Below are 13,865 nucleotides of genomic sequence, written 5' to 3'. Positions count from 1 at the left end.
GGTGTTTATTATTAGCAATATATGCACAGGTGATATGCAGATATCTAGACAACTGCATGGTATCCTCAAGAAGCATGATGTGTTTGAGTCATATGTTTGCATCATTTACTGAAATACAGTTAAAACTCCTCTAACATTTTGAAACAGCTTTGTGGGAGGGATCTGCTTTCTTGCACTCTGAATGTGTTTTTCCCTAGCTTTCGAAACTGTCTGCAACATTTGTACACTGCAACAAATCTCCCCCCCCCTTTTTTTTTTTTAGAATTTAGGATTTAATGCTGTGCTGGTGAAGAAGGATAGATCTGCTAGTCACTTAGATCACAAACAGGAGATACGGCAGTGAGTATTCTTTTATTCGTGCTCCAATCCCATTCAAGATGTTTGATTCCTTCTTTGAGAATCCAGAATACAGTTCTGTTTTAAGCGGGGGTGGGGAACCTTTTTCTTCCGAAGAGCTCTATTTCCTCGGAAGCATTTCAATGGGCTGCATGTTCCTATTAGTCCATGATTCATGAATATTCTCTTTCATTCACTCTGGCTGTGTACACACTGTACCTTTAAAGCACATTTCCCCCCTCAATGAATTCAGGGCCCTGTATTTAGTTAAAGGAATTGTAATTCTGTGAGGATTAAACTACAACACCCAAAATTCTTTGAATGGTGGAAATGCACTTCGCATGTTCTTTAAAGCCAATAGTGTACACACAGCCTAATTGCAATTTGCATTGAGCAAAGAGATTCCCTTTGGTTCTTCTTTTCCCAGTGGACTGGCAGCATGGGGATCTGGATCAGGATCCTGGGCTAGAGGTCTTTAAACCATAGCCGTCTGCTGCACCTGCAACTTACATTGATGGGCTGGGGGAGACCTTCCATTAAAGTGAATCATACACCCTACTAAATACTTCCTGTCATGCTCAAGGTGCTAGATGCATGAATTTTTCTCCATAGTCAAACACTTTCCTTTCAATGTTGTTATGATTTCTTCACTATTATCTTGTTCTCTTATTTATTAAGATGGAAACGATCCTTCCTTGTAAGCCTAATTTTCTGCATTCCTGTAATGGGACTGATGATTTACATGATGGTTATAGACAGCCAGATGTCATCCATGCACAAGGTTGCAAACATGACCAAAGAAGAAATGGAAGCATATCATTCATCAATGTTCTTAGAGCGCCAGATCCTTCCCGGCTTGTCTGTTATGAATTTGCTCTCCTTTCTGTTGTGTGTCCCTGTGCAGGCAAGTAGAAATAAATCAAATGCTAGTATAATAGTATTTAAATTTCATGCCAAGATTCCTTTGAATGAACCGTATGGAATAAAGCAGGTGGACAAACTTGCTGCCAACCCTTGGCCTAATTTCTTGAGCGTGCTTGGGGGTGGGGAATGGCACAGAGATAAGGGAAGAAAAGGAGATGCCCTGCCCATTTTAGATCCAGCCCCCAGCGTATTATCCCTTGGGGAATGCTGTTCCCACAAGATGCAGTGATGGCCACTGAGCTGCCGTATTTTTCACTCTATAAGATGCACCTGACCGTAAAGGTAAAGGTACCCCTGCCCATACGGGCCAGTCTTGCCAGACTCTAGGGTTGTGCGCTCATCTCACTCTATAGGCCGGGAGCCAGTGCTGTCCGCAGACACTTCCGGGTCATGTGGCTAGCGTGACAAGCTGCATCTGGCGAGCCAGCGCAGCACATGGAACGCCGTTTACCTTCCCACTGGTAAGCGGTCCCTATTTATCTACTTGCACCCGGGGGTGCTTTCGAACTGCTAGGTTGGCAGGCGCTGGGACCGAGCAACGGGAGCGCACCTGCCGCGGGGATTTGAACCGCCGACCATGCAATCGGCAAGTCCTAGGCGCTGAGGTTTTACCCACAGCGCCACCCGCGTCCCTGACCATAAGACTCCCCTAGTTTTTAGAGGAGGAAAACAAGAAAAAAAATATTCTGAATCAAATATTTTACTAAACTATTTAATAAACTTAGGGGCGATGGGAGTTGTAGTTCAACAACATCTGGGGACCCACAGGATGACAAAGGGTGAATTATGGTATGTGAGGTGGGGCTTACCTGGCCCCTCCCCCTCCCCCCCATATTTTATTCAAGTTGGAAGAGGGAGGGAAGACAGGAAGGAAAAGAAAGGGAGAGCTTCACATTTGTGTGTGCCTGTGGTGGGCAGCTGCCTTGCCTCGCCTTTGAGGTGATGCTGGAACCGGAGCAAAAAGAGGAGGAGACGACGCTGGGACAGAAGCCGTGTAAGCAGCTCTCCCATCAGCTGGGAGGAGGGGCGGAAGGGGCTGCCGTCTGTCCCTCCTCCTGCCTTGCTTTTCCTCCTTTTTAGGAGGAAAAAAGTGTGTCTTATGGAGTGAAAAATACGGTAGGTGCTTTTAGAAGAGGGTTAGAGAAATTCATGGGTGAGAGGGCTATTGATGGTTACTAACCAGAAGGCTTTGCTCTTCCTTCCACATTTGGAGGCAGCAGTGCTTCTGGACACCAGTTGCTGGAAGCCACATGAGGGAAGAGGGCCCTTTTGCTCAGTTTCTGCTTGCTGGTTTCCCTCAAGCATCTGGTAGGTCACTGTGAGAATAGGATGCTGGACTAGATAGACCATTGGCCTGACCCAGCAGGATCTTCTTGTGTTCTTATTAGCTGAAAGCACATTAGGCCCTGTACTGTATTGCCTTTACTGTATTGCCACCCCTCTAGACAAAAATCTGAAATATTAATGCTTGTTCCTTTTAAGTTTTATTATGATGGAACAAAATGCAAGAATAAGCTCCACACTTCAACAATGCCTCTCTATTAAAGCTGAGCATCCATCAGATTTTTCTAGGCAGTCGGCTGCCTGTTTGCTTAGCCACCCTACCAGGGAGAATTATCTGAACCCAGGAGGAGAATGACAGTTCACAGATCTCCAGTCCTTATAGAGTTATCAATAGTGTGTTTATGTGCAAAATGTCATTGTGAATTTTGCTGTGCTTGCAGTTATTTGGTGGCTGGTATTTCTACATCCAAGCTTACAAAGCACTGAAGCATAAGACTGCCAATATGGATGTGCTGATCGTTTTGGCGACCACCATTGCATTTGCCTACTCCTTTGTTATTCTTTTGGTTGCAATGGTTGAGAGGGCAAAAGTCAACCCTGTGACTTTCTTTGACACACCACCCATGCTCTTTGTATTCATTGCATTGGGGCGATGGCTGGAGCATGTGGCCAAGGTAAATATAAAAATATAAATGCTCATATATTTAGGGGGGCATTTATTAAAGCACTCTCAGACTTGGCGCTGCTAGTTTTGTAAGATTATCTTAAAAGTTTAGTGCTCAGTTATTTGTCAGTTACATGATGCCTGTTGGAATCCAAGAGGGAGTACAGGTATGCCATTCTGTATGTGGCAGAATTGTGTTAAATATACATTCACTGTTTTCAAGACAAATACTTCGGAATGCATGCTTCCCCCACACTTAAGTCCATCTTCATCCCAAGGAGAATAACAGAAGACTGTTTTATTTACTTAGAACTTAATTTATTTGCTAGAAGCATGGCTTGTGCTGCATATGACCTTGTTGCTTGCAATGATCTTTTAGGTGGTACTTTGAATTTAACATATGTGGCTCTATGCTTTTATAGGGTAAAACATCAGAAGCCCTTGCAAAACTGATTTCACTACAAGCAACTGAAGCAACTATTGTTACTTTAGGCCCAGACAACATCCTCTTGAGGTATTGTGCTTTACTGTAGTTTTTTAATAATTTTTTTTGAAAGGCAACCTGAATACATTTTAGTATGTTGTGCTCATTGATTTCCCCCCTATGGTCTTTATTTTTGTATGGCCCCATCAATATATATGGCATTTTGTAGAGAAATAGAAGCAGAACATATTCCTTCACCCTAAATAACTTGCAGTCTAAATTGCTGGTATTTGGGGGAGAGAAAGATGTGGCAAGACTTATGGTCAAACCATGAATATGCACAGATTCAGCTGCACATGCTAAGGCTTTATTTCAGTTGTGGATAAATAAGGCCTAAGGAATTTTGTGTGTCCTCTTAGTGAAGAGCAAGTTGATGTTGAGCTGGTTCAGCGGGGTGACATTGTCAAAGTGATTCCAGGAGGCAAGTTTCCAGTGGACGGACGTGTTATTGAGGGACATTCTATGGTGGACGAATCACTCATCACAGGCAAGCTGTGTTATATTTATTTCAACGGGTGCTTGAAACTAAGTAATAGTGTGGGTAGGAAGGAAAAGAGACAAAATGAAAATTAAGACTAGGGGATGAGAGGGGGAAATGCAAAGAATTGTGTCTCTTAATGTTTTGCTGGCAAATCAATTTATGCAGGTGAAGCTATGCCTGTGACTAAAAAACCCGGCAGTACAGTCATTGCAGGCTCTATTAACCAGAATGGATCATTGCTGATCTCTGCAACCCACGTTGGATGTGACACTACTCTCTCCCAGATCGTCAAACTTGTGGAAGAAGCACAGACATCCAAGGTACTTTCAATAAGCAATAGTAGGAAGGAAGTTAAGTTTTTTAGCCTGTTTCTTTGGCTTTGATTCAGTACAACAAATTTATGAATCAAATTTGACATCATTACATGCTTACTTAGTGTACCAAATTGGTCTTCAGCAGAGAGTCAACTTAAAATTCCCATCCTTATAGATCTCACGTTCTCTGATCACGGCAGTTGGTAAGCAGATCGTAAAGCAAATCATTTTGTGTAGTTTGGAAGCTATTCAAGCAAAGCATTGCAAAAAAGATGTATTGTTAGGACAGCAGAAAAAGACACAAGTGCAAAGGTGCCAATGATGGGAGACTGCCTGTTATTCAGAGTGAATTTGCTACTTAGGCAAATGTGTAGACCAGGGACAGCCATCTTCCAAAAGACTGCAACCAACACACACAATTAAAAACTGGCAGTGAACTACCCCTTTTTGAGGGGTTCAGGTCAAACTTGTTGAGCTTTTTTTTAAGGGAAGGAAGCCCCGTTTTTTTTTGGGGGGGGAGATAACTAATGAAACAGTCAGCCTCGCAGCAAAAGCTCCTTCTTCTGTTCTAGCAATCTAGAGGGCGGGGCTGGATGGAAGAGCCAGCAATCAACTGCGATCTACCAAAACCTCCTGGGGATCAACCAGTAGATCAACCTGTTGGACATCCCTGGTGTAGACAATCTCTGAGACAACCTCAAGCCTCAGAGAAGATGGCTAGAATTTATTTTCTTTTTCTCTCCCTGTGCTTTAGGCTCCAATTCAGCAGTTTGCAGACAAACTTAGTGGCTACTTCGTTCCATTTATTGTTGGTGTTTCTGTGCTTACACTTTTTGCCTGGATAGTGATCGGATTTGTTGATTTCGAAATTGTGGAAACCTATTTTCTTGTAAGTCTGGTATTCTTTTTTGGGAAGATTTGTTTCACTTCCAGGTTTCAACCCTTTAATGCTGTTGACACTCCCTACATTGTCTTTGGAAGTAATGCAGGGCTGGAGAATCTTATTGGCTCAGCAGACCAGATCCTTATAAAGATCTGCCTTGCAGGGCCATCCACCTGTCAGTCAGGAGATGTCACAAATGATGCCAGGGGATTCGGTACTTTGAAGCCAGGATACCAAAGCCCAGCCAAATTGAGCATGTTGAGTGAGGTAGAAAGAGTTTCTTGTAGGGAGCTCTTGTGCACCTGAATCAAGCTGGATTGATCTCCCTTCATGTTCGTCAGTGGAGAGAGAAGTCACTCCTGCTTATCACTGAGGTGCATGGGAGTGCCTCAAAGAGGAGTCCTGGGAAGGAGGAACACTTCTCTCTCCCAGTGCTGCTTTTGGAAGCATGTCCAGCGAAAACAAGCAGCCCCCTTTCCCTTCAAGCATGGAAGTAGGGTGGGAACATTTGCGCTTATTCTTGATGTGCTTATTAGGTGACCAATCTGTTTACATGCAGTTTTTAATGAGGGCATGATCGGGAATTACTAGCCTTAAAAAGGGTAATGGATTTAATTACATGATTTATATGAGCACCAAGGGGCAAATGTAGGTTTGCAGAGGTAATTATAACTTTTTAGAATTTTAAACCTTGAAATTTTATTTAATTGTACTTATAGTCCACCTCTTCCCAAGCACTCCATGTGGGTCAATATATAATTTCAACAAATGCTTCTTGTGTAGCTTTTGGAAGTACGCCCAGATTCATGCTTAGTTAAGTGTCAAGTGAAACACAGAAGCAAATTCCCAAGTTGAGGTCCAGCCACCGAGAGTGCCCAGCCTTGAAACCTGGAAATACAGGTGAAACTTGAAAAAATAGAATATCATGGAAAAAGTTCATTTATTTCAGTAATTCAACTTAAAAGGTGAAACTAATATATAAGAGAGGCTCATGACATGCAAAGCGAGATATGTCAATCTTTTATTTGTTATAATTGTGATGGTTATGGCGTACACCTGATGAAAACCCCAAATTAACAATCTCAGAAAATTAGAATATTGTGAAAAGGTTCAGTAGCTATTCAATCCATAACACCTGCAATGGGTTCCTGAGACTTTGAATGGTCTCTCAGTCTGGTTCAGTAGGAAGCACAATCATGGGGGAGGCTGCTGACCTGACAGTTGTGCAGAAAGCCATAATTGAGACCCTCCATAAGGAGGGTAAGCCTCAAAAGGTAATTGCAGAAGAAGTTGGATGTTCCCAAAGTCTCGAAGCTGTCTCAAAGCACATTAATGGAAAGTTATGCGGAAGGGGAAAGTGTGGAAGAAAAAGATGCACAAGCAGCAGGGATGACTGCAGCCTGGAGAGGATTGTCAGGAAAAGACCATTCAAACGTGTTGGGGACTTTCACAAGGAGTGGGCTGAGGCTGGAGTTAGTTCATCAAGAGTCACCACACACAGATGGATCCTGGAGATGGGCTTCAAGTGTTGTATTCCTCTTGTCAAGCTGCTCCTGAACAAGAAACAACGTCAGAAGCGTCTTACCTGGGCTAAAGAAAAAAAGAACTGGTCTGTTGCTCAGTGGTCCCAAGTCCTCTTTTCTGATGAGAGCAACTTTTGCATCTCATTTGGAAATCAAGGACCCAGAGTCTGGTGTAGGAATGAGGAGGCACACAGTGCCAGATGCTTGAAGTCCAGTGTGAGTTTCCACAGTCTGTGTTGATTTGGGGAACCATGTCATCAGCTGGTGTTGATCCACTGTGCTTCATTAAGTCCAGGGTCAACGCAGCCATCTACCAGGAGATTTTGGAGCACTTCATGCTTCCTTCCACAGACTTTATGGGGATGCTGACTTTATTTTCCAGCAGGACTTGGCACCTGCCCACACTGCCAAAAGTACCAAAACCTGATTCAATGCCCATGGGATCACTGTGCTTGATTGGCCAGCAAACTCGCCTGACCTGACCCCATAGAGAATCTATGGGACATTGCCAAGAGAAAGATGAGAGACATGAGACCGAGCAGTGCAGAAGAGCTGAAGGCTGCTACTGAAGCATCCTGGTCTTCCATAACACCTCAGCAGTACCACAGACTGAGAGCATCCATACCACGCTGCATTGAGGCAGTAATTGTTGTAAAAGGGGCCCAAACCAAGTACTGAGTACGTATGTGTGCTTCTACTTCTCAGAGGTCCAATATTGCTCTATTTGCAATCCTTGTTTTGCTAATTTCATTTAATATTCTAATTTTCTGAAATTGTTAATTTGGGGATTTTATCAGCTGTATGCCATAATCATCACAATTATAACAAATAAAGGCTTGACATATCTCGCTTTGCATGGCATGAGTCTATCTCATATATTAGTTTCACCTTTTATGTTGAATTACTGAAATAAATGAACTTTTCCACAATATTCTAATTTTTCAAGTTTCACCTGTAAATTGATTTAGGTTGGCCTTGAAGTGGAGGTGGTCCCATAGATATGTGGGGCCCAGGCCACACAGAATTTTGTAGGTCAGCACCATACTATGAATTAAGCCCTAAATAAATTTGTGAGCCAGTTAGTGATTAGTCAAAGTTGCTTTAGAATAAGCTGTATTTTTCTTGTGAGAAACCCTTGCTCATACCTAATTGTTTGTTTGTCAATAGGGGTACAATAAGAGCATTTCCAAAGACGAAGTGATAATCCGCTTTGCTTTCCAAGCCTCCATTACAGTGCTTTGTATTGCTTGCCCTTGTTCTTTGGGACTAGCAACCCCAACAGCTGTGATGGTGGGTACTGGTGTAGGAGCACAAAATGGCATCTTGATCAAAGGTGGAGAACCTCTAGAGATGGCTCACAAGGTAAGAAATCAGACTTTCCTTTACAGTTTGGCCACAAACTGTCATGTTTCTAAACAGGATCTGGTTAACTTCATCTTTCACCAAACAAAGCTTGTATGACTTTAGTCTGCAAAAAAAAAAAGGGGGGGGGACGGGGACAGAAAGCACTTGGCTTCTAATGTGGTTTGCGTTCTTTTTACAGGTTAAGGTTGTGGTATTTGATAAGACAGGGACCATCACCCATGGAACTCCAGTGGTGATGCAGGTGAAGATCCTAGTGGAGAGTAACCGGATGCCACGTAATAAGATTTTGGCACTAGTGGGAACCGCTGAGAGCAACAGTGAGCACCCCCTGGGAGCAGCTATTACCAAATACTGCAAACAGGTAGAGGAGCTAATACAGAGATTTCTTGATTCACCCTCTTAACTATCTGCCAAGCACCAACTTAATTGTGGGGGACATACAGCCATGTCTGAACTTTCCTGCCATGCAGTGAAATAACCGCATTTGCTACATATTCACACCTTATCTGGAAATGCTGTGACATGGTAAGGCTGTCTTTGTCTTCAGATTTCTCTCTGGAGTGAGAGCTCATGAGTACAGGATTTTGAACTCATAGCATGCTCTGAGGTAAAGGAACAGCTGCAATATTCTGACCAGCAGAGGGATGTGCGCCTACAGTCTCTCTCAGCATGTCATACTGGGATGGGGCCACCCAGGTTCAAATATCTACTAACACATGAAGCTCACTTGGTTACCTTGACCCAGTTGCTCTGTTTTAGCTTTATCTGCCTCATAGGATGGTTATCAGGATGTCATCAAATGGGGCGGGTTGGGGTGGAGAGAGAATCATGCATGCCACCCTGAGCTGCTTGGAACAAGGGTGGGATAACAAGGTAAGCCAATGGGCACCACAAAGATATTTACTACAGTATATTTTTAGTAATTGGTTAATTTTACTTAATGAATTATATTTAAATAATTATAATTAATACAATTAATATAATTATAATTAATATTAATAATTATAATTAATAATTATAATTAATTCTGAATTGTCTAGAAATCTATGGGGTAGTATATAACATAGGTTCTGCTCAGAGAAGACCCATTGAAATTAATGAACCTCACTTGGCTTTCTGAAGAGCCTCATTATTTACAGGTCTTACAAATATGTGATTATTTCTTAGCACCTCTTTAGTCTTAAGCTCCTTTGTACTTTTGTTCCCTCAACCTACTATGTATTATTTATTTATAAAAATATTGATATACCACTGCGTCATAAAGATATATCACAGCAGTTTACAACAATTTAAAAGCAATAAAAACAAAAAAGTTTAAAATTAGTTAAAAGAAAAAAGAAATTAAATACAAGTATCAACAGGCCATTGTGGGGGGTATACTCCTTATTGCCTTCATAGGCATGGTGTAACAGAAAAGTTTTCACACATTTAAAAGTTGGCACAGATGGCACCTGCTGAATCCCTAGTGGCAGGGTGTTCCACAGGACTGAGCCAATGACTCTGAAGGCTCAGTTTCTCATATTACAATCTTGGATGTGTATATGCTTTTGCAGAATGACTTTTAAAGTCTAGTATGCATTTACCAAATCCCAAGCACTATCTGATTATATATTCTCTTTAGGAATTGGACACAGACACCCTTGGAACTTGTACTGATTTTCAAGTAGTCCCTGGCTGTGGCATTAGCTGTAAAGTCACCAATATTGAAGCCCTGTTGTGCAGCAGGAGTGAGACCATGGAAGAGAACAATGTCAGGAATTCAGCGCTTGTGAAAATGGATGAGAAGATTGAGGAAATTATGCATCCTGCCTTGATTATTGATGAGCAGTTGCCAAGTAAGTTGGGATGAATCTGTCGAATGTGCTTCATGTAAGCAGAAGCCTTGTTTTGGCATCAGTTGCTAGAGGTGCACCAGCCTTTCTCTTTCACTGAGGGTGGGATCTGAGGTCCCCTTTGCTTTAAAAAAAGTAAAATACCAGCCCAATAGTTTTAAATTGTGCCTTGTAAAAGCTCTGAGGGGAACGGGGGGCAATTTCCTCTTGATCTTCTTTATTCTGATCCACTTCCGATGTAACTGTGGTTTAGTGTCACAAGAATGAGATGAAGTAAGCCTTGAGTGTGTACACTACCTCTTTCCCTCCTTTAAGCACAACTGAAAGTGCCAGCTTTTGGTTTCCTATAAACTGGTTTCTTGAGTTCATCTGTATTGGGAAACTGCCTTTTATTTGGCATCAAAAGTGAAAGCTTTCAGTTTTCTATCTTTGCATGAGGAAGAGAGTAAAATGGGGTGTATGCTAGCCCAAAACTCAGTGGAGCCGTAGTTTAGTATATTTTCCTATCTGGAGCAGCATCTCTCACTCTCTTTTAGTTTTCTTTAGTCAACTATTTCCCTTATTTTATCAATTTAAAGTATTGCAAGGCATTCCAAGTGGGATAAACATGTGTTGCAGTTCTCACTGGACTGAATCATCTCTTACTGGAGATCAGGTCGGATGTGTATCTGAATCTTTCTCCCTCCCCACTCCCAAATAAGCTTTTGTCAGGATTAAAACTAGACTCGAATACATTGGGAGTGCCTTCAATTTCCCCTACCTTCAGCTTGAAGTAATACAGTCCCAACTAAAGTTGTACCATGTGACTATGCTGCTCATGTAGCTCAGCTGTAATCACACTGTTGCACAAGTGCATAATCTGGATAATTCTGACCACACCCCTGTGGTCCCTAGCCATAGGTCCCTAGTAAATAAATGTTCATGAATAGCCATGAGTAAATGCTCCTGCAAACTTAGCATGCATCAGCAGTAGTGTGTAATTAACAGGTCACCTGTTTCTCAGAAACTGCAGTAATATTTTCCTTTCAGCTACTTGGGGTTCCCACAAGTATTCTGTTCTAATTGGAAACCGGGAGTGGATGTCTAGAAATGGTCTGCTTGTCAGAAATGAAGTTGATAATGCCATGATTGAGCACGAACGTCGAGGTCGCACTGCTGTTCTTGTGGCTGTGGATGGTAAGCTTGATAATGAGGATTAGGATTGGATTTTATGTGTGATACATTGAAAAGGCAGGGAAGAACACAGCTGAGGAGTAAACAGAGACTGAAAAAGTTGTACTTCAAGCAATAAGGAGCAAAATATTTTCAAGATGGATAAAAGAGAGCTCTAAGAGAGAATTAGACAAATTTGTGGAGGAGACAGGTATCAAAAGGCTACTAACCATGAGAGCAGAATATGATAACAGGATGCTGCACTAGATGTGCCATTGGTCTGATCCTGCAGGTTCTTCTTATGTTCTTACAGTATGCTATATTTTCCTATATAAAATATTCCAGTTCTCAAAATGAATTGTTTCATAATATTAATAGATAACCCAATGTGTGGTTACAAAGCCTGTCAAGCTGGCAGGTCTAACATTGTTCTTAACTTCTTTTTCCCTGTTGACTATTCCTATAATAAATATATATACAAAGCAGTACAGTAATCCTATGCAGTGTCATTTTCCTTTAAACATTAAGCAATGTAAATAAGTATTTTCAATTGACTTGTGTCTTAAAATACACACAGGTCCCAGTATGTAAACACTTGTTATACAAGTCTTCAGGTATCTACACATGAAGGATTTGTAACCTAACATTACCAAGTGAATGTCTTGAATCAGATTTCCGAACAACAGTCATAGAGACAGATATACGGAGAGACAAATTTACAGATACACAATTGCATTCACCGAAAAATCCCCATTCCCTTCCTCCCTTGTCAACTCTTTGTGCCACAAAGAGTTGGCTTGTGTTTCGTTGTTTTCTTGTTGAATAAATACAGGTACGTAGTTTAATTGTAACAGTGTTTGTGATTTTATTCATTATAGTAATGTTGTTAATGGTTTTACAGGGTTTTATTTAAACAATTTGGGGGCATGTTGTGGTTTTCTCCCTAGGAAGGAATGGAGCTTGCTATGTGAGCGCCCGCCTTACAAACTGTTTCACAGGAACAGATTATGTTTGCAAAGCAGGACCTGTGTGTATTTACAATTACTTCCGTTAAAATGCTTTCCAAGTAAAGCTGCCAGTAAATGCATTTGCATATAATATTTAAGCGACATTTAATGTGCATTATTGATTCCCACAGAACCTCGATTCAGATAGGTTTGGCTATTAGAAATATTATTTGAGATTTGGAGAGAGAGAGAGAGAGAAAGGGAAGGGGGGCATGTAATGTGGCATACAGTGGTACTTCAGGTTAAGTACTTAATTCATTCTGGAGGTCCGTTCTTAACCTGAAACTGTTCTTAACCTGAAGCGCCACTTTAGCTAATGGGGCCTCCCGCTTCTGCCGCACCGCTAGAGCACAATTTTTCTTCTCATCCTGAAGCAAAGTTCTTAACCTGAAGCACTATTTCTGGGTTAGCGGAGTCTGTAACCTGAAGCGTATTTAACCCGAGGCGTATTTAACCCGAGGTACCACTGTACTTTTAAAGTTTTGTGTTCTGCATGTAAGACAAGCTAAATACCAATAGTTCTAGGGCTTTGGGAAACTTTCTGGAAGCTTTCCCTCCAAGAAGCCAGTATCACTGCCTTGGAAAGTGAGAAGAACAACCCATCTTTAAATTTGTGCAATGCCCTGTGGGTGGAAGAAGAAAGGGGGGTGAAGGAAAGAGGAAAAAATAGTCTTTCTGTGCTCTTCAGAAAACAAAGAGGATTAATGGAAACATATTCATGTCTGTCTAGGAGAACTCTGTGGCTTGGTAGCTATTGCTGATACCGTGAAACCTGAAGCAGAGCTGGCAGTCCGTACTTTGAAGGCTATGGGTTTGGAAGTTGTTCTGATGACAGGTGATAACAGCAAAACAGCCAGGTCTATTGCGTCTCAGGTAAGCTGCTCCATATGTTGGCTTGCCTTGCTTCAGGCAATTTTCCTAATGCCTACAAGGTCCAAAGCTTCCCCTCTTCAATTTTTAAAAATGCAATAGGTTACTTACTTAGTCATCAGAGCATCAGTTAAATCAGTGCTACTCAAAGTGGTGGTCCACAGGCAGGTTCTGAGAGCCACCAGCTGCCAGTCCCTGGTGACTGTACCACAGCTCAGGTTGGGTGAGATGCTTCAGGGACCAGATATGCTACTGGTCCCTGGAACATTTGGAGGCAGGGATTGCTGGTCTACAGCATCAGATCGCTTGAGATGTACTGAGTTAAATAATGCTTTGATATTTCTAAGCAATGCCACTCATTGTTGGGGGAATGCTTTTCGAAGATGAGAATCTCGTAGTTCCACAGAACTCATTATTCTTAACAGCTGTATTTTTTTGTGTCAGAGGAATCTTCTGGTGTGATTTTGGACTTCCTTTTCTTTTTCAGGTTGGCATCACTAAAGTGTTTGCTGAAGTCCTTCCTTCCCACAAGGTTGCCAAAGTAAAGCAACTGCAGGAAGAAGGGAAACGCGTAGCAATGGTGGGGGATGGGATCAATGATTCCCCTGCTCTTGCCATGGCTAATGTTGGAATTGCCATTGGCACAGGCACAGATGTGGCCATTGAGGCAGCAGATGTGGTTTTGATTAGGGTAAGTGATTGGATAGAGTGAAGACCCTTAATTCAATGTAAAACAAATTATGCCA

General features: G+C 41.9%; 1 protein-coding gene across 6 annotated transcripts in view; it reads left to right on the top strand.

Moving 5' to 3' along the window:
* The window catches only part of ATP7A (ATPase copper transporting alpha), a 49,230-nt gene that overhangs the window by 23,484 nt on the left and 11,881 nt on the right, over positions 1-13,865 (top strand). For all 6 annotated transcript variants that reach the window (XR_014507184.1, XM_083423369.1, XM_083423368.1 and 3 more), the window contains 13 exons: positions 263-339; positions 1,015-1,240; positions 2,985-3,218; positions 3,631-3,722; positions 4,052-4,179; positions 4,339-4,493; positions 5,242-5,376; positions 8,061-8,255; positions 8,437-8,619; positions 9,880-10,093; positions 11,120-11,266; positions 12,980-13,122; positions 13,607-13,810. Coding sequence is in view for 5 of the 6 variants with exons in the window: in XM_083423369.1 (XP_083279495.1) it covers positions 263-339; positions 1,015-1,240; positions 2,985-3,218; positions 3,631-3,722; positions 4,052-4,179; positions 4,339-4,493; positions 5,242-5,376; positions 8,061-8,255; positions 8,437-8,619; positions 9,880-10,093; positions 11,120-11,266; positions 12,980-13,122; positions 13,607-13,810 (2,133 nt within the window). In the remaining variant the exon portion in view is untranslated. The remainder of the gene's footprint in view (positions 1-262; positions 340-1,014; positions 1,241-2,984; positions 3,219-3,630; positions 3,723-4,051; positions 4,180-4,338; positions 4,494-5,241; positions 5,377-8,060; positions 8,256-8,436; positions 8,620-9,879; positions 10,094-11,119; positions 11,267-12,979; positions 13,123-13,606; positions 13,811-13,865) is intronic.

Source organism: Podarcis tiliguerta (assembly GCF_965153285.1).
Source record: "Podarcis tiliguerta genome assembly, chromosome: Z".
Classification (NCBI taxonomy): Eukaryota; Metazoa; Chordata; class Lepidosauria; order Squamata; family Lacertidae; genus Podarcis; species Podarcis tiliguerta.
This window is presented reverse-complemented; position numbering and strand designations above follow the sequence as displayed.